At 50.1% G+C, this 20,747-nt stretch overlaps 1 protein-coding gene across 1 annotated transcript in view; it reads left to right on the top strand.

The window, feature by feature from the left end:
- GALNT6 (polypeptide N-acetylgalactosaminyltransferase 6) overlaps positions 1–18,497 on the top strand; it is a 34,663-nt gene extending 16,166 nt beyond the window's left edge. The window contains exons 6-13 of the mRNA XM_035002640.1: positions 5,658–5,807; positions 6,845–7,079; positions 10,277–10,394; positions 11,806–12,006; positions 12,546–12,677; positions 13,281–13,382; positions 15,042–15,194; positions 16,189–18,497. Of these exons, the coding sequence (XP_034858531.1) occupies positions 5,658–5,807; positions 6,845–7,079; positions 10,277–10,394; positions 11,806–12,006; positions 12,546–12,677; positions 13,281–13,382; positions 15,042–15,194; positions 16,189–16,302 (1,205 nt within the window). The 3' untranslated portion in view covers positions 16,303–18,497. The remainder of the gene's footprint in view (positions 1–5,657; positions 5,808–6,844; positions 7,080–10,276; positions 10,395–11,805; positions 12,007–12,545; positions 12,678–13,280; positions 13,383–15,041; positions 15,195–16,188) is intronic.
- Positions 18,498–20,747: the final 2,250 nt, after the last annotated feature.

Raw genomic sequence — 20,747 nt, forward strand, 5'->3', positions numbered from 1 at the left:
ATTTTCCGGGGAAGTTTCCATTTCGCTGTTTCCTTCTGTTTCTGCCCATCGAGAAATTATGTTAATTTCATCTGCCAGTCTCCTCCTTACACCTGGAAATGGAAAGTGGCCAACAGTGAATCTTGACTTAGGTTTGAAAATTCGGCCCTGTGTCCATGTGTTCTATCTGGACCAGTGAATCGTGGAACACTCCCAAAGGGTGTCATACTTGTTTATTTCTCCTTTTATCCTTCCAAATGGATTAATCAAGAAAAATTTCCCAGTTGCAGTTAGATTCAAGGCTGAATAGAACACAGATGGGCATGAAAACAGAATAAAAACAAACAAAACAGGAAAAATGAGTGAGGAAATCCTGCCTACAAGAAAGGCTTTTCTGTTGTTCTTTTCTAGCCTTTTCAGAAGCCAAGGAAGAGTGGGACAGCCCACAAGAGAAGAGTAAACAAAGGCAGGCGTTCACTGATTTGCTTAATAAGTATTTTTTTTTAGTTACCTACCGGGCACCACACCCTGTGCGGGCCCATGGGGCTACAGCAGTGAACAGGCTAGGCAAGGTCTCTATCTTCGTAGAGTTAACTTTTTTAATGGGAAAGACAGAAAATAAATAATTTCAGATAGTAAGTACTCTGAAGAAATTAAATTAGAGGAAAAAGAAAAAGAATGCAGGATGATGGGCTAGTGAATATTCAGGGAGCTCTTTTAACCAAGGTAGCCAGGAAGGGCTACTCTGGCTGGTCTGCTGTAAAGAGAATGGCCAGTGGAAAGGCCCTGAGGCTAGGTGTGTTATTGGAGCAGAAATAAGGCCATAGGGCTGCAGTGAGCAAAGAGACAAGAAGAACACTGGTACAAAGTGAGTTTAAGAGATGAACAAAACTGAGTCCCAAGACCTTTGTAAGCAGTGGTCAGTGTTTGGATTTTTCCTGTGTATGTGTGTGTGGTAAAATATGCATAACATAAAATTTACCATCTTAACCATTTTTAAGTGCACCCTTCAGTGGCATTTAATACCTTCATATTGTTGTGAAACCATCCATCACCAGAACTCCCTCATCTTCCCAAACTGAAACTCTGTACCCTTTAGACAATGACGCCCTCATCCCTCCTTCCCCCAGCCCCTGTCAACCCCCATTCTACTTTTCTGTCTCTATGAATTTGACTAAGTACCTCATATAAGTGGAATTATTCAGTATTTGTCCTTTTGTTTCTGGTTTATTCCCCTTTGCATAATGTCTTCAATGTCCTCCAACTCTTGATTTCAGCTCAGGTCATGATCATAGGGTTGTGGGATCAAGCCCCACATTGGGCTCCCTGCTCAGCAGGAAGTCTGCTTGTCCCTCTTCCTCTGCTCCTCCCCCAACTCGTGCTCTCTCTCTCTCTCTAAAATAAATAAATAAATAAAATCTTTAGATTCCACATATGAGTGAAATCATACAGTATTTGTCTTTCTCTGACTGACTTATTTCACTGTGTTGTACCCTCTAGGTCCATCTATGTTGCCACAAATGGCAAGATTTCATTATTTTTCATGGCTGAGCAATATTCTATTGTGTATATACACCACATCTTTATGCATTCATCAATCGATGGACGCTTAGGTTGCTTCCATACGTTGGCTATTGTAAATAATGCTGCAATATACACAGGGGTGCATACACCTTTTCAAATTAGAGCTTTTGTTTTCTTCGGGTAAATACCCAGAAACAGAATTAATGGATCGTTTGGTACTTCTCTTTTCAGTTTTCTGAGGACCCTCCATACTATTTTCCACAGTGGGCCGCACCAATGTACATTCCCACCAACAGTGCACAGGGTTCCCTTTTCTCCTCATCCTCACCAACACTTATTTCTTGTCTTTTTGGTACTAGCCATTCTGACTGGTGTGAGGTGGTATCTCATTGTGGTTTTGATTTGCATTTCCCTGATGATGAGTGATATTGAGCATCTTTTTTTCATGTGTCTGTTGGCCATCTGTGTGTCTTCTTTAGAAAATTGTCTATTCGGGTCCTCTGCCCACTTTTTAATCTGATTATTTGGGTTTTGGTGTTGAGTTGTATGAGTTTTTTATATATTTTGGATATGAGCCCTTTATTGGATATATCATTTGCAAATATCGTCTCCCTTTTAGTGGTTGCCTTTTCATTTTGTTGATGGTTTCCTTCTCTGTACAAAAGCCTTGTGGTTTGTTGTAGTCCCAATTGTTTATTTTTGCTTTTGTTTCCCCTGCTTGGGGAGACGTATCCAGAAAAATATTGCTGAAGTTGATGTCCAAGAAATTACTGCCTGGGTTTTTTTGTTTGTTTGTTTGTTTGTTTTAGGAATTTTATGGTTTCAGGTCTTACATTTGGGCCTTTAACCCATTTTGATTTTATTTTTATGTATGGTGTAAGAAAGTGGTCCAGTTTCGGGGGATCTGGGTGGCTCAGTCGTTAAGCGTCTGTCTTCAGCTCAGGTCATGATCCCAGGGTCCTGGGATCGAGCCCCGCATCGGGCTCCCTGCTCTGCGGGAAGCCTGCTTCTCCCTCTCCCACTCCCCCCGCTTGTATTCCCTCTCTCACTGTGTCTCTCTCTATCAAATAAATAAATAAAATCTTAAAAAAAAAAAGAAAGAAAGAAAGTGGTCCAATTTCATCCTTTTGCATGTAGCTGTCCAGTTTTCCCAACACCATTTATTGAAGAGACTATATTTTTTTCTGCATTGTATATTTTGCCTCCTTTGTCATAGATTGAGCGTATAAGCATGGGTTTATTTCTGGACTGTATTCTGTTCCATTGATCTATGTGTCTGTTTTTGTGCTTTGAACACTATAACTTGCAGTTTGAAATCTGGAATTTTGATATCTCTATCTTTGTTATTCTTTCTCAAGCTTGGTTTGGCTATTTAAGATCTTTTGTGGTTCCATGCAAATTTTAGAATTATTTGTTCTAGTGCTGTGAAAAGTGCTATTGGTATTTTGATAGGGACTGCACTGAATCTGTAGATTGCTTTGGATAGTAAGGACATTTTAACAATATTAATTCTTCCAATCCAAAGCATGGCATATCTTTCCATTTAATTGTATCATCTGTGATTTCTTTCAACAATGTCTTTTAGTTTTCAGGTCTTTCACCTCTTTGGTTAAATTTATTCCTAGGTATTTTATTCTTTTTTTCTTTTTTCTTTTTTTTTAAGATTTATTTATTTATTTGAGAGACAGAGCATGAGCATCAGTACTGGCTGATGGACTGACTGTGGTGGGTGAGAAAAGGGAAGAGTCCAGCATGACTCCCAGGTTAAAGCAGCTGGAGGATGCTGGTACCACATCCTGACACGGGGAGACGAGAGGGGGCAGGTTGGCAGGCAATCTGGATCCATGTTGGGCGTGTTAGGTTTGTGGTTCTGTTAGACACCCAAGTGCAGATGGCAAGGCCAGGAGAAAAGACCTAGGAGCCACCTACATATAGATGCTATTTCAAACCATGGGACTGAATAATGCATGTGTGTTCGAGGTCACAGGAGTCTCATAGACTCCAGTCATGAGGAATGGAGCTGGACTGGGGTGGTGGGTTGTTGAACCGGAATTAGGAGGTGAACGTCTGGGGGACATAAGAAAGTATGGATGGTTCCGCCTGTGTCTCCACACTCAGCTCTGCTATACGCATCTCTGGGGCAGATGTCCAGTGGGTCCAGGGCTGGGGCTCATGCTCAGAATCCCCAGGTCCAGCCTAATAACCTGAGACTGGAAGGAAGGCGTTGGAGAAGGGCTTTGTAGAGCTTAGCACCCCCTGGGGTTCACAGTTCAGTGCTTCTCAGTCTCTTACCACAAAACCCACTTCCTATGATGCTTTGTCCTTGGGTTATCTCCACCACCATGTACTTCCTCTGAGCACAGTTAAGCGAGTTCTCAGGGGAAACACCAGCCATGCTGAGAAGGTGAGGCTCCTCATTGGCATTCTTCCCTCCTATTTCCTGTTAGAGCCAGCACTTGGGGCTGTAGTTGGATTATGAGTCCAGGAGCTTCTTGAGGACAACACCCAGACCCGGCCCGTCCCCGCCCTGGGTAATGTCTGGGCAGTGTGTTAGCACCTGCTTGCGGAGTCCTGGACTGCAGCTGCCACATGAGGCCAATTTTGACTCCTAAACATCAGGGACAATACCCAGATTTCAGAACATTTTAATCTTCATAGAAAAGATTAGGTAAGAAAGTCAGCATGTAAGCACCCAGTTCAATGGCGGGCACATGGTAGGTGCTCAAGTATTAGGGCATAGTGTATGTGTGTGTGTGAGAGAGAGAGAGAGAGGGAGGGAGGGAGGAGGGAGAGAAATCAATCACACACAAAATTAATTGATTTCAGGCCCCACAGTTGTATAACACTGCATTTGAAGCAAGGCCTAAGCACTGGGCTGATCCCACAGCCCCAAACAGAAAGCTCAAACTCTAGGCCACTCTATTCTACATAGTCGGGAACAGAACCACGGCACAGATAAACCATATAGTGGTGAATAAACCATAAGTAAGATTCAGAATGTGTTTCAAGATGGATTGTTTCAGAAGAGAGCTATTTTTTTTTTAAGATTTTATTTATTTGACAGAGAGAGGGAGAGATAGTGAGAGCAGGAACAAGCAGGGAGAGTGGGAGAGGGAGAAGCAGGCTTCCCGCGGAGCAGGGAGCCCGAGGTGGGGCTCGATCCCAGGACCCTGGGATCATGACCCGAGCCGAAGGCAGACACTTAACGACCAAGCCACCCAGGTGCCCCAGAAGAGAGCTATTTTTAAAGCCCTGAAGAAAAAAAAATAAAATAAAGCCCTGAAGATTTCAGAATGAATAGCAGGGTCATGAAGTAAGCCCCCTACTCTGAAGGAGCTGGAGATCTCAGCGGAGTTATCCTCCCCCAAACCCCAGATTCAGGATGGTTGCGCCCACTGCAGGCTCCCCCAGTCCTGCACGACCTCTGGGGGGGTCACTGATCACCTACCTGCAGTCGCCACTTCCCTGGGCGGCAGGCTCACCCCCTGCGCCCGGCACAGGCCCGACACTTGGTACATTTTTTGTTAATTTAATTAAAAAGCTGCTCAGTATCTTTTCATCTTCTTAAAGATTTCTTCATGCAGAGGAGTTAATAAAGAGGATCAGAGTATGACTTCTTGCTGCTGGCCCAGCCAAGCCAGAAATCAGCATTTATGTGTGCTCTCCCTGTCCGCTCACTCAGAAGAGCCTGGGAGACAGGGAGTCATAGATCCTGAGAAAGGATGGCCACAACCCCCGGGTGTGGAAAAGAGAGGAGGCTGGAATCACAGTTCCAAAAGATGGTGGCTGAGAAGATGCTGAGACCCAGGGGCAGCTGAGAGCCTTTGGCGGATGTTTGTAGTTGATTTGAGACCAAAGAAACACAACTTCGAGGTCCAGGCTCAGAGAGTAGCGGAGGTTCCTAGGTAAACAGGCCCAGGATCGGCCCACAGAGCCAGGCTCCTGGCACGGGGGGTTTGGGGTGGCATGGGGTGCTGGCACACCCAGGGCTTCCTGCTTCCACCTTCTCCCGACCTTTGGTGCCCACGGAATTGCCTCGTTCAGCAGGTGCTCGGGCCGGCAGGAGGCCCGAGAGCACCCAGCCTGGCGCTCACGGTGGGGGTGAGGTGTGCCACCCAGTGGTGAGCCGGCACCAAGGACACTGTCCCTTCCAGACTACTTAAAGGAGCAACTGGAGCAGTACGTGAAGAAGCTGCAGGTCGTGAGGGTGGTGCGGCAGGAGGAGCGGAAGGGCTTGATCACCGCCCGGCTGCTGGGGGCCAGCGTGGCCCAGGCGGAGGTGCTCACCTTCCTGGATGCCCACTGTGAGTACAAGGGGACCAGCCTGGCACCCAGGAGGCCCGAGGGTGGTCCGAGCCCCTGCCCCGCTCTCCGGCGGAACAAAGAGCCAGGGCATCACCAAGGCCCCTGCTGCTCTGGGATTAAAGGCGGCTTGGGACCCACTTTTGCTAGCTTCTCGTGCCCTCTTCTCATCCCAATCCCAAGGATGTGCTCTGGAGCCCCAGACTCCCCTCTGTCTTCCTTGCTTGCTCTGTACCTCGTTCTGAGCTCAGCCCCTCAAAGAGGCCTCCTGTCACCACTGGGAACTAGTTTGTATGGAGCTTTCCCATAGGGCCACATGGAGCCAAAAAGACCTCCTCTTTGCCCCCAACCCAAACACCTCCCCACTGTTGTCTGGAAAGAAATTGTTCCCTGAAAGCGGTGATATGTATTAGGGAAAGCTCTAGACTCGGAGTCAGGAGACCTGGGTTTGCCTTCTGGCTCTGCCAGTAACTGAGCCTCAGTTTCCCCATTTGTAAAGTGGGAATGAGGATACCAACCTTACTTACCAACAGAACTACTACTCCAAGGGCCAAATAAAGTAATCTATATAGTTCACTGAAAATCTCAAAGGGCTAGTCTAGCGAAAGGGATTATTATTCCACAACTGGAGCTGAAGCTTGAGGTGCGGTCTCCCTGGAAGAGGGGACACCCCCTTCTGAAGTCCACACTTGGGTGGGGAAGGCTGATTCAGTGGATAGGCTGGAAACCCTGAAAGGTCACCCATCCAGGTTCTTCCCTGTGCTTTGGATCATTTGAGTTGATCATTTGGGTTACTCCCCTGAGACTTCCATTCTTCCCTTCAAAGTTACCTCCACCTTTTGGTTGGGTGAGCGGGGTGGATAGGAGGGTCTCAGGAGATATCTCTATGCATTCTACAACTGTGGCACTCGTCTGTATTTCTCTAACACTAGGGAATGTGGGGAAGGTTCTCTTGTCCTCCTGAGTCTCCCTCTTGGTGTGGGGCCTGGGCTCAGCTGTGGCACGACCCTGACTGCTGTCTCCTGGACCCGGCCTGCAGGTGAGTGCTTCCACGGCTGGCTGGAGCCCCTCCTGGCTCGCATTGCTGAGGAAGAGACGGCGGTGGTAAGCCCAGACATCGTCACCATCGACCTGAACACTTTTGAGTTCTCCAAGCCCGTCCAGAGGGGCAGAGTCCACAGCCGTGGCAACTTTGACTGGAGCCTGACCTTTGGCTGGGAGACTCTCCCCGCCCATGAGAAGCAGAGGCGCAAGGATGAGACCTACCCCATCAAGTAAGGACCATAGCCTGCTGAGCCCCACGCTGGCTTCCAGGGACCCAGGCCATCTTAGATCCACATTTATCAGGCACGCCACGAAACACTTGATATAGTTTCGTTACTCCTCATCCCCTCCGCGGTGGATGCTAGGATTAGCCTCTTTTACAGGGGAGAACACAGCCTCCTAGGGATGAGCAGTCGGCCTCAGATGATGTGGCTAGCACCTGGTGGAATAAGGATCCAAAGCTCACGCCCCTAACCGCAGCCCTGCACTGCCTCCCACTATGACCGACTGCTCTTCTTCACCACTTACTGTGTGCCAGGCACTGACTGAGGGCTTTATGTAGTTTGTCTTTTTATTCCTCCCCACACGTGGAAGACCATGACAGGTGTGTGCAGAGGTACCGAGAGATGGGGGGTAGAGGCCACTTTTAAATCGCCCTTATAATAGGGGGCCTTGTACTCCCGGGTCAGTATCTTTGAAAGGACTGAAAACATATTGAAGGCAACTAGACATGTGTTCTGCTGTTTGCAGTTTGTTACAGGTACCCTGAACTTCTCCGGTAGAGGGCCAGACAGCAAGTCGTTTGGGTTCTGCCGGCTACATATAGTCTGTTGCATATTCTTCCTTGTTGGTTTGTTTTGGTTTAACCACCGTTTGAAAGTGTAAAAATCATTCTTTGCCCAGCACCTTATGAAGTCAGGCCAGCTTTGGCCCGTAGGCCTTTGTGGGCCCACCCCTGAGCTAAAGGGCAGATACTTGAAAGTTTACCCACTGTTTAATGCCCAGCTGGGTCAGCCCCTCGTTCACCCACCCTGTCCTTCCCCCTCCAGATTGCCCATGGGCGCTGTCAGAAACCACAAGTTTATTTTATTTTATTTATTTTTTAAGTAGGCTCTGCACCCAACATGGGGCTTGAATTCACGACCCTGAGACCAAGGGTCGCGTGCTCTGCTGCCTGAGCCAGCCAGGCACCCCCACAAGTTTATTTTAACAGATGTCTCAGCCAACCTGAGTTGGGGAGTGACTTTTAGAGAATCCTCTGGTTTTGGATGGTCTGTGCCATTGTTTTTCCATACTGGCCAGGAAACTTAACTGAATATGCATCAGGGATGGAGGCAGCAGAGGTTGGGGATCCAGTGAGCAGAGTGGTAAGAGGGAAGGCTTGAAAGGAGGAGGGTTGGACTTCCTCCCCCACCACAGGCCCAGAGCCTCAGTAGAGTGGACCCTGTGGGTGCCACAGGGAGGAATCCCATGGATCCTGAACAGCCAGCTTGCTCTGTCTCCATTAAAAGGAGGAAAAGGAGCAACTGAAGAGGGGAAAAAAGAAAAGAGAAGACAGGAGAGAGAAAAGAGATCGGAAGTCCCTGTTGACCCTCTGCTTGTTTCATAGATGTCTTTTGTTTGGTATGCACAGCAACAGAGCCCCCCTCCCCCAAACTGGGGGCCAGGCACACAGTGGCACAGTCAGGGCCAGGGCACCTGGCCCCTGCCCATCACTGCTGTCCCCTGCTCCAATGTGCGAGGACCACGCAACTAGAAGACAAAGCTCCAGTGTTTGAGGAATGGATTTGCTCCCTCGTATAAGCGCCCTGGCCATATGCATGGCTTTTCCCAGGCATTTTGCATCGTACCCCACCAGGAGGCCTGTGGGGAGTACCCTCCCATCCTCCGCTCTCAAAGCTAGCAGGTGCCTAAGAGGAGAGGTAAAGGACCCAGGAAGTACAGGGTGTTGCCTGAGGTGCGTTGGGTGTGGGTCTGCAGTGAAGTCCCCAGGTAGGGTTTATCCTCAGAGGTAATTTGTCAGTGCCTTCTTGGTCAGAGAGCCCTCTCAAGGCCAAGAAATAGGCCCAGATCAGGGAGACCCTCAAGAAGAAGCGGATTAGCTCCAAAGTGCTCATCTGAAGTCCCAGGGCTCTCTCAGCCTTTCCAGGACTTATTTGGGGTGGGGGTGGGGGGGCCTTAGAATGCCTGGGAGAGGCCAGAACCAGCGACAGAAAGCCTGCCTGAGCATGAGAGTCTTCTGAGTGAAATTCCTTCCAGAAAGTGGCCCTGGGAGCCAACTCCTACTTGGAAGCGACGAGCGCAGCCACAGGGTAATGCCAAGGTCAGGCTCCTTGACCAGTCAGTCCGGTGAACACTTGACTGAGCCCTTGCTGTGTGTAAAGCACCTTGACAGGTTCTGGATTTACAGAGAAGGTTTCAGTCTCCTCTTGAGCGTAGCACCCTGAGCCACCCACCGAGGGCAGCAAAGCCCTATCCAAGCCAGGCTGGCCAGGAGCAGACGCCCACAGCTAATGATTCTTTATAGGCCCCTGCCGCTGTTTTCCTCGGGCTCCGACCCCACCCTCAAACCTTAGCCCAGGCTCTCTTATGAGCAACGTGCTCCGTGAGTTCTAGGAATGAGACCTTTTTTTGCCAATTTCGCTTACAGTGGATCTGCGCCTCCCTGCCTTTGTCTGAAAGCCAGAAGCTCCTTGGAACATCCCAGTGCTCCCATTAGTCCAAACTGAGCGGAATTTCACCTCACTTCCTCCTCTGTTTCCAGGAGCACCCCCTTCCTCAGTTTCCTCCGCTCAAAGCAGCCGGCGGCTTTCCCCAAAACTAAAATTTCTCCTGTAGCGGGACTAGGCCCTCCTAACACCATGGCTCTCTAGTCCCTGACTAGGACCAGGGATTCTGAAATAGAATGGGGTCCACCCAGGTCATAATATTCATTCGTTCATGGTTTGAATCCCCTTTCTGAAGACGGATTCACACAGTTTCTGATAACTGAGTATCTACAATGCTCTAGGAACTTTGCTGCCAAAAAGCAAACGACGGCGCCTCTCCCGTCGGCTGCTAGACTGAGCTCTCGGCCACCGAGAGCTTTCTCGGCTGCGTGACTAACGTGCCGCATGGGTCCTGGTGGCCCGGGTTTGACATTTCCTGCCTGGAACGAACGAACCGGTGCCTTTTCAAAGAGAGTGATGATAATGCCATCTCTCCTTGACCTGGTCCCAGAAGGTGGGAAGAACACAATAAAGCTCCGTACGTGTTTGCTGAGTGCGTAAGTTAGTGGAAGAGGGAAAGAAGAAAGAAGGCAGGGGGCGGGGGGGTAACGGAGGCGGCGGGTGGTAGCCTAGCACCAAGTCCACAGCTTTCCACACCAGGCTTCTGCTCGTCTTCCCCCGCTCCAGAGATGCACATGCTTCTCCCTCTGTCTCTCCAGATCCCCGACGTTTGCCGGCGGCCTCTTCTCCATCTCCAAGTCCTACTTTGAGCACATCGGTACCTATGATAATCAGATGGAGATCTGGGGAGGGGAGAACGTGGAAATGTCCTTCCGGGTGAGAGTGAAGAGGGCTTCGTGGGGGGAGCCGCCACGGCCCAGGGGACAGACTGAGCCCCTGTCTCTCAGGCCGTGGCAGCCTCGGGGATATTACAGCTGGAACTGGACTTAAAAGGTGTTTGTTTCCCGTCCTGGAGGCACCTCTCCTTTGCTCCCTCCACCCCCGTCCGTGGCAGGAGGGCTTTGAGAATCAGATTGGACAACTCGGAACAAATTCCTGAGCGGAACTCCTCAGAGGGACAGGATTTTAGTGGTAAAGGAACCAGACATCTGGGGCCTGGTGACGTGTTTCGTGAGGTCTGTGGGAAGAGTGTTAGGGTGAAGGTGGAGCAGGTCAGTTGGCAGTCACTGTCCTTTCTCAGGAAAAGCTGGGTTTCCCCTTGCAGGCTAGAGGACAGAGGCCCTGGTGGCCTTTGAAGTTTTCCTACCCTCTGCTCAGCAAGCCCTGCATCACTGAAGATGGTGGCCCAAACTCTGGTGGACTGCACAACTCGGAGGGATTCCGGGAATCAGGCAGATCGGGATTAGGTTAGGAAGAAAGAATTTCCTCTCCAGGAAGTCCGCACAAATCCCCACACTAAGGGGAGAGGTCATTAGCAAGCGGATGAGCTCGTGTATGAAGTCACCTCTCACAGGGCCTGGCACATATGAAGCATGTCCACTGATGCCTCTGTTACTACGACTATGATTGTGTATTTCTGTTGCTACTCTACTAAAATGAAGAACAACATCTACTAATATAAAACCTAAAAAAGAGAGGACCCGGGTGGGAGGGATGTCTTAAACCGGCCCACTAGCACAGAGAAGGGTCACCAGGTCAGTCCCCGTAACTCCCAGGGTTCTGATTCTAGGCTCATCCATGAGCCTCTGACCTCCGTTCAGTCTCTCTCCTGGGAAGCTAATGTGCTAAAGGTTCAGGTGACTACCCCAGCCCACCTGGAAATTGACTATTCTTGCTATAATGGATGCACCAATGCTCCAATTGGATCACAAGTGTATCTTGATTTGAGGGAGCTTGAGTTCCCAGTAACACCTGGGTGAGTTGATAAAATCACATTTCCAGGTCAACAAGCCAAGTGACTGGAGCTCAGTGTAGGTAAACAGACACAAAGTTAGCCAACCGTCTTTTCCCTAAAGTGGGCCCTGACAACCCTCAGGACCCTGCAAATCTACATTTGCGTAAATCTGAGTTGAACTAACATCATAGAGCTAGGGATTGCATAGTCATGGCCTAGGAAGAATCCTGGTCCATATCCTTTTTTCTAGGAGAGAGAGCAGCATTTCCCTATGTTCTTAGACCTGGGACCCTAGCGCCCTGGGACTAGAACAGAGCTGCTAGGGCAGGGGGGGTGGGGATGACAGTGACCCACGACCCCCCTGAAGGCCCTATCTTTGTCCTCTTGTGGCAGGTGTGGCAGTGTGGGGGCCAGCTGGAGATCATCCCCTGCTCTGTGGTAGGCCACGTGTTCCGTACCAAGAGCCCTCACACCTTCCCCAAGGGCATCAGTGTCATTGCTCGCAACCAAGTGCGCCTGGCTGAGGTCTGGATGGATGGCTACAAGGAGATTTTCTATCGGAGAAATATGCAGGCAGCGAAGATGGCCCAAGAGGTGAGAGGAAATGGCACTCGGGAGGGCTTTTGGTGAAGAGAAGGGCAGCATCCCATACCCTAGTCAAGGGCTTAATGGTAGAGGCCCGCCCATCTCTACCCCCTGGTGCCTCCCTTTACCCCCCAGACCCTGTGAGCTGGAGCCCAGGGAGGTCAGAGTTTGAAGGCTAGCGATGAGGAGAGGAGCTTTTGTTGTCCCCGCCTGGGGAGTCCTGGCATGTTTTAGGAGGGGAGGGAGAATGGACTTGAAGAACCTCTTAGAGGGCTTTGCTCTGAGAGGCTCAGAATTGAGGTCTGGGAGAAAACTGACAGGGAAATCACAGGGGATGCAGGAGGGAGGAGGCTGTGGGTGGGGGTCCCAAAGCCAAAGCCAGGGGTAGGAGGGCGGTTAAATGTGGGGCTAAGCCAGTAGCCCCAACAGGTTCTGAGCAGAAGACCCATTCTTGGAGAAAGTGGCCCCAGAAACTCTGGGCTACTTCAACCGTACAAACAGGTTAAGGCCGGTGGGACTGACCTTTTGGGGGCTGGCTTGGTTGACAGAAATCCTTCGGGGACATTTCGGAACGACTGAAGCTGAAGGAACAACTACACTGTCGCAACTTTTCCTGGTTCCTGAACAACATCTACCCAGAGATGTTTGTTCCCGACCTGAAGCCCACCTTCTATGGAGCTGTAAGTCTCACAAGCCAGCTTGCCCCGCCGTCATCACAAGAACCCCCCAGAGGAGTTCAGAACCGCTTACCCCACCCAGGGATGGCAAACAAGAGTCGATTTTTACTCTCTCCACTCCTTTATCCAAAGGAGGACTGAAAGGCCACTGTGGGGCTTCTAGAGATAACCAAAACCTTGTAAGGGGGAAACAGTCCATAAGCAGTGGTTCTCATTCACCTGCATCAGAATCACCTGGAAGGCATGTTAAAACACAGATTGCTGATTCAGTCGGAATGGAACGGGGCCTGAGAATTTGCATTTCTAACAAGTCCTCAGGTGAGGCCAACGGTCTGGGGATCACACTTGGAGAATCATTGCTCATGAGGAAATTCCTGTGTGCTGAGGGCTTTTCCCAGAGACCTGGCAGCCTGGGAGGTTCCCCAGCCTGCCTGTGCCCAGCCTCTGGGCTCAGCACCTCACTCTGCTGTTATGTCCAGGCATCTGGGTTAATGAGCAGAGGAGAAATCCAGCCATGCAGATTTGTCCCAATCGAGCCCCACACCACAAACCACACCATTCCTAACTGTGTCATCCTGCTTCCCCTCTCTGCTCACCATTCTGCAGATCCGGAACCTCGGCATCAATCAGTGTCTGGATGTGGGTGAGAACAACCACGGGGGGAAGCCCCTCATCATGTACACCTGCCACGGCCTGGGTGGCAACCAGGTACCCAGCCCCCCCATACTGGTCAGGCCCCAGAGAAGTCTGCTTCTGGAACAACTCCTCTCTTCACAGCCTCTTTCTCCACTCAGTATAGTCCTTTCCCAGGGCGCCTGGGCGGTTCAGTTGCTTAAGCGTCCAACTCTTGGTTTCGGCTCAGGTCGTGATCTCAGGGCCATGGGATTGAGCCCCGCATCGGGCTCTGCAGGGAGTCTGCTTGGGATTCTCTCTCTCCCTCTGCCCCTCCCCCTGCTCGCACTCTCTCTCTCTCTCTCTAAATAAATTTTAAAAATCTTAAAAAAAAAAAACATCCTTTCCTGAGGACTAGGGTCAGGAGATCAAGGGAGAGGAAGAGATAGCGCCCCTGCCCTCAGAAAGCTCCCAGTCTGAGGGAGAATACATGGCACAGACAGACAAGGTCTGGTGTGAAGTAGGCACATCTGGGGGGCACTGGGCATCAGTGGCAGGGGCTAGGGAGGGGGCAGGAGGAGGTGACCGTTAATCAGGAAGGCTTCCTGGAGGGGGCCAGCTGCCGAATGAGGTTTGTTGTTTTTTTTTTTTTTTTTAAGATTTTATTTATCTGACAGAGAGAGCACAAGCAGAGGGAGGGAGAGAGAGAGAGAGAGAAGCAGGCTCCCTACTGAGCAAGGAGCCCGATGTGGGACTCGATCCCAGGACCCTGGGATCATGACCCGGGCCAAAGGCAGCCACTTAACCGACTGAGCCACCCAGGCGTCCCCTGCCGAATGAGGTTTTAGAGTAACTTTGGAAACTTTTTGAGCACTTGCTCTCACCCACACCCAGCTTCACCACTTCCCCTGCCCAGAAGCCACCGCGCTGACTCTGTCACCAGCAGTGGCCCCAAAACAACCATCTACTGACATGTCACAGTTACCTGGCATGCTGGGAATGTGTCCCATGCTTTACGGTGCCCCAGCTCTTCCCTGAGGACTAACTAGTGACCTCCCTGACCCCAGTCCCTCAGCCTGCCCTGAATGCCCAGCGTTTGGTAAGGAAGAGGCACTTGACACAGAGCTGAAGCAAGGAAAGGAGTGGCGGGGGACACTGAACAGGCTGCCAACCTGTGCGATCAAGACAAAGTCATTATCAAGCCATGTCCTATGCCACTGGCCCACACGATGATTTTAGGCGGTACATTGGTGAACATTTTTTGTTTTAAACAAACTAGCATATCAAGCACATGATTTCACAGATAATGCATAGAATGAAGCTAAGTTAAATTTTGAATGATTTTCAAGAAAAAATACTGGGGCGCCTGGGGGGCTCAGTCAGTTAAGCGTCTGCCTTTGGCTCAGGTCATGATCCCGGGGTCCTGGGATCGAGCCCTGTGGCGGGGGGTGGGGGGTGGGGGGTGTCCCTGCTCAGCGGGGAGCCTGCTTCTGCCGCTCGCCCTGCTTGTGCACTCTCTCCCTCTGTGTCAAATAAGTAAATCTTTTAAAAAAGTAAAAAAAATACGTATTAAGTAACCATTATTCCAGTAAAACCTAGATACAGTAAGAATCCTAAAGGTAGCACATGACTTACTGAGGTCTTGGCGCCCCCTCACTTGCTCCCCCAGAAGGTCAACTCTGGCTGGAATCTTAGGGCAGTTGGCTCTGGAAGGCAGGGGGCAAACTCTCCACCTCCTCTTGCCTCGCCTTCTAGTACTTTGAGTACACGACCCAGAGGGACCTTCGCCACAACATCGCAAAGCAGCTGTGTCTACACGCCAGTGCTGACACTGTGGGCCTGAGGAACTGTCACTTCACTGGCAAAAACAGCCAAGTCCCCAAGGATGAGGAATGGGAATTGACCCAGGTGAGTGAGCTGCCCAGAGAGCTCAGAATCAAGAACCTACGGCCACAGCCGCCCCCTCCTCCTCCTTTTCTGCATCTTTGGCCATGTGGCAGATGAAGACAATGTAGAAAGTATGGAGAAAGTGGGCTTGGTCCCGGGCAGGGTTCTCGGGGCGTAAGTGATGTCTGGTGAGGTCTGGCTCCGGCTGATACAAAGTTGAGGTTGGGACTTATGGTCCACGGCCATCGCCGACATGACTCAAGTATTTTCAGGCTGAATCCAAGTAGATGAAAGTGAAGATTCACCCATGGTTCCTGCCTGCCCTGTGTGTGCCAGATGCAAATCTCATACTCATGTACACTGAGTGCGGTTAATCTTTCAGAGGCTCTTCCCAAGGAGGGAGTGCCCCCATGGGTAGAGATGAGCCAGCTAAAGTTCAGCAAGTTTGTGACTGGCCCAAGCCCCATCACTAGTAAATGGCAGACCTGGGATTCAGACCTCGATCATTCTGACTTAAAAGCCTGGGTTCTTTCTAGTACACCACACTGCCTCAGGATATAGAATGTAACTTCTATAATACTGGACCCAAACTAGCACTACCCATGGGCCTCCACACCCCGCCCTACCCCAGTCTTCAAGGAAGATCGGGGCCATAAGGAAGGGAAGAGTGTAAATATGATCGAAGGCAAAAAGTGAGAGTGTGCCTCAGGGGCCTTTGCATCTGGCCATCCAGAGGAGGGGTCCCTGAAAGCATTAGCCCCATGGTCCTGCCTTCCTCTATTCTAGCTGCTCAGGCTAAAGGCAGAAGTGGGAAATTGACAGTGGACCCAGATGGAAACTCAGGAATGCATCCTATCAGGATATTTGGCATCCAAAGAAAGAAATTTAGAAGTGTCCTCTTTGTGCCTTGTTGTATTGCCTTTGCTTTCTACTTACTGTTCCCCATCTCATGCCCCCTAGTAGCACCGTTAGAGATCTGAAGCCCAGGTTGACCTTTTACCGTGTCATCTTTTAGGACCAGCTAATCAGGAACTCAGGATCTGGTACCTGCCTGACGTCTGAGGACAAAAAGCCAGCCATGGCCCCCTGCAATCCCAGTGATCCCCACCAGCACTGGCTCTTCAACTAAGCCTCGATCACCCCCATGGGAGTTCCCATGGGGAACCAAGTCTCTCAGGAAATAGGATTTTGGGGAACCTGATATTTGAGAACCTGATTATCAGCTTCTCTGTAGGCCTTAAAGATGGATTTCTAAACCCAGTGGATATCAAAGCAGGATCTTCCTACTTTTGCAACACAGAGCCCATTTTCCTTCCCCCATGCTGGTGAAAGAGACCGTTGGAACATATGATACTTGGCCTAGAGCTTGCCTCCTGTCCTTGAAACAGACTTCCAAGCAGAGAAGGCAGCCTGGGTAGGGCCCAAGGCAGCAATGCTGAATTCAAGAAAAGTCCTTGTGCAGCCACGTCCTGAGTCCCTGGTCGTGTGGAGCACCCACAGAACTAGTGAAGTAGTACCTTCGAACAGAGAGACTAGAGGTCTGCAAGAGTCTCCCTGGTAATATTGCCCGAAGTTTCTAGAGCCAATTAGTTTATAGAAAGCACCCCAACAGAAATCCTTTATCTTCTTTCGTCTGCACAGTAACCCTGTGAGAAAGGCCGGGAACCACCAGGCCCATTTTACAGATAAGAAAGCAGAGGCAGAGAGAGAAAGGGGCTTGTCTGTAGTCCCACAGTTAGTGGATGGCGGGAGCCAAGACAGACTTGATTTCGAATGCTGAGCCAGAGCTCCTTCCACCACACCACAAGAACACTAGACACCTCACCATCAGCCTTCACATTCTCTCTTCCCTCCGTGCTGATCACTTCTGGCTGGCTGGCCTCCATAGCGCCTGGAACAGCGGAGCCAGGTAGCCATGAGGGAGACCACAGTTGGGGATCCTGGGATGTCAGTGCTGAAAGCAAGCTCATGCAGCCAGTGAGTCTCAGGTCTCAGTCCCAGAAGCCTTTTTCCAATGCCCCATATATAACGTAGATGAAAAGCCGACTGGCAGTGGGCGAAGTTGAGGGCAGGTGAGGACAATGCCCAACAGCCCTTGAACTTCTAAAGGTCTGTGACCACCATTCGAAACTGTTCTTTCAGCCCAACCCTATCGTTTTCGTATTGTGAACCTGAGGCCAGATGACTAATTTGTCCAACACCACACGGCAAGGTATTGGCAACCTGAGACCAGAACCCAGATAAGACTATCAAGAGCCCAGGGCAGTCTGAGGAAGCGGGGACCTTGTGGAGAATGGAGCATGACTGCAGAAATGGCCTCGTCTGCTGTACCCGCATGGAGTCCCCGTGTGGAGCAGGCCCGACACGCGTGTCAGCTCTTCTCCAAGCAAGTTGGACTTCACCACACCTGGCCACTTTGCCTGAAAGAGAGAGCCCAGCTGCCTAGAGGAGTCACATTCCTTCCAGAAGGGCTTCTGACTTTTGGTAGCAGGCTGTCATCTAGGACATCACCACATGAGGGCGCCCTGGGACCACAGCCATCTCTCCGGGCCCAACTCCACACTGCAGGAGGTCTCCTAAATTCCTTGAGAGCTTTCAGGACCCTGTAGGGGACACATTCCGAGGTAGCCCAGCCAGAGGGAGAGGAGAGAGTGGCCAGGATATGGCCAGGGGTGGGGAAAGGAAAAATTCTTTGCTGGAAAGAGAATTGGACTTGAGATCCCAATGAAAATAAAGGTCTTATGGCTTTGGTAAAGGAGACTTGCCTTTGGTTCCTCCTACCCCCACATTGTCCCTTAGCTGATTCGTTGGCAAATCCGTTGATTCGGGCTGTGGAGAGCCCCATGCATCTGAAAAGTTCTGTCACATCATTGTCTCTTGTCCCTAGACATCCTCTGGCCCCCGATCTAGCCCACATACTGTGTGTCAAGCCCATGTAGACATGAGGAGATGTAGGATGAGACTCTTGCCCCATGGAACTCACTCTCGCTGGGGAAGCAGATGGAAGCAAGTCAGGACAAGCCTGGAGGTGTTCACAGCTGTGCTAGGTGACGGGGAAAGAACGATTCCTTCCATCTAGGGAAATCGGGGAAGGCCTCACAAAGATGGTAACATTTGACCTTCGGCCTCAAGGATGAGTCCTGAGGGGCAATCTCACAGAAGCACCGATCTAGAGTGAGAAAAGTCACAGAGAACAAAGCTACAAGTGGTTCTGAGAAGCCAAGGGAACACCGGGGCGAAGGAGCAGTGGATGCAGAAGCTGGAGGGCTGGGGCCACATTATGACTTTCATGGGACCTAGGTCCTTTTGTCTTCACGAAAAATTTCTTAAATTATGTTTTACAACCACATTGGTATAAAGATGAATATTGGCTGATGGTATTCATTATATTTCTTCTGATTTTTCAAGAGACTAAAACTGTGGGGCCCTAGGCACTGGGCCTGCTGTGCCCACTGGGTAAGTCAAGCCTGTAGAACAGTGGGTTGGGGCCCAGCTGAGAAGGCTTTGAAGGCCACGCTAATGTGGGTAAACCAGAGGGAGCCGTAGTTCCTAACTCCAGTCCTAGCCCTATTCTTGGTTGCACTAAACATCCAAATGTTTATCAGGTGTTGATTGTTTGCCACTTATCCCGACATCCCTCCTACTCTCTATGGCATCACTCAACAGCTCTCCAGCCCGATCTTCGGATATATGCCCAACCACGGTGCCCTGTTGTGGTGCCAAGTTTCCTCACCCCTACACAAAAACAGCACAACGTCTCCTGGGGGCAGTCAGCTAAGAGTGACTCACAGGGAGCAAGAGGTGCAGCAGAAGAGAGGAAACCACATACCACACCTAGAGAGTAGGCCCAGATTTGGGGGTGAAGGGAGGACTAGGGAAGGTAGGTGGTCAAGAAGAGGGAGAGGGCACGGATGGGGTGGTATAAGGCTTCATGGCCTCCCCTTAGCTGAGGTTGGTCTCACCCTAACCCAATATCTACACTATTGCTTAAAATTCACCCCTCTGACCATTCTCAGAGTTAACCTAAAACCTTAAAACCTTGCCTACATCTTGCTTAAAACCATGACACTACCCCTTTGCTACTATCTCCTGGCTCCAGAAGCCTCTCACCTTGGCATTGAATGGCTGGTCCCTCCTAGGGATCTACTTCCCACCTGAAGAGGATTGGCGCCCTTGCCCAAAATAGCTAATGTCCCAGAAGATATTCTTATTTTTAATTACAAAAGTAATGCTGTAGAGAAGCCAAACAATACAGAACAATATGAATTTAAAAAGTGAAATCGATCCTCGCAATGCCTCCATACCTATTGATTCATTCTCTAGAAGTAATAACTTCTGTGTAGAAACGCTTCCATCCCCTTTTCCTGTGAATATACAAATAGACACATACCCAGGACCATATCATCTGCGATTTGATGTCTTCATTTAATATCTCAAGGACATCTTTTCCTATCAGTTCATTTAAGTCTAACTCATTCTTTTTAAAAGCTGGAGAGTAGTCCATAATATGGTTAAACCCAGTTTCTTTAGCCTTTCCCTGCTGATGAATACTTGGGTTTTTCCCAAATTTTGCGGCAACTTGGTGACAAACTGCATAACCCACATCCTCGGACATTTATTTTTGTGCCTGTGTTTATTTCAAAAGGATGCATTCCTAGATTTAGAATTGCTGAATCAGAAGACACGCAATGCTTCAAAATGTAAACCCAAACCACTGTCTACGTCTAACCCTAAGAGTGAGAATAGAAGAGTCAGCCCAGCAGGGGAGATGAGGCTGGTATTTATGCAAATACAGATTGGGCTCCTCTGAGCTAGGCCAAGGGTGCAGAGGTGGATGGGACATTGGCCCTGCCCTTAGAGGCTCACTTTGGAGTATGTGATGTGGAGGGGTAACCTTTAGGTGGCCCTAAAGCCTCCTCTTGGGCTCCTTGTCCTGGGGCGAGATCTGTCTCCTTAACTCCAGAACAAACAGGGAGTTGGGGGGAGGATGACCCAAGAGGCCCTGGTTCCCCAGACAAGCCCAGGCCTCTTCCCCACTTATTTCTGTTAGAATGCCAGGAGTGGGATGGGAAAGGGGACCCTCCAGGTGACCTTAGCACCATAATGTGTTTGCCCTGAACACCTCAGTGACGGAAAGTACAGAACTTCCAACAGCCTTTTCCAGGCTTCTCCTGCACCTGCAGGCACGAAACTTGAATTCTAGGGGCGCCTTGGGTGGCTCAGTCGGTTAAGCGTCTGACTCCTGATTTCGGCTCAGGTCATGATCTCAGGGTCGTAACATCAAGTCTCATGTCAGGCTCTGAGCTCAGCCAGAGTCTGCTTGAGATTCTCTCTCTCTCTCTCTCTCTTCCTCTGCCCCTCCCCCTGCTCATGTTCTTTCTCTCTCTCTAAAATAAATAAATAAAATCATTTGAAGGAAGGAAGGAAGGAAAAGGAAAAGGAAAGGAGAAAGAAGGAAAGAAACTTGAATTCTGGAAAGCATCTAGGCCACAAAGATCCCCAGGTGAACCAGGTGACTTTCCTGCCTCCCTCCAGGCTTCCTGGCTTCTCTCTGCCTAAACCACAGCTCCACTA

The sequence above is a fragment of the Mirounga leonina genome, unplaced genomic scaffold (genome assembly GCF_011800145.1).
Source record: "Mirounga leonina isolate KUSES-001 unplaced genomic scaffold, KU_Mleo_1.0 Mir_126, whole genome shotgun sequence".
Taxonomy (NCBI): Eukaryota; Metazoa; Chordata; class Mammalia; order Carnivora; family Phocidae; genus Mirounga; species Mirounga leonina.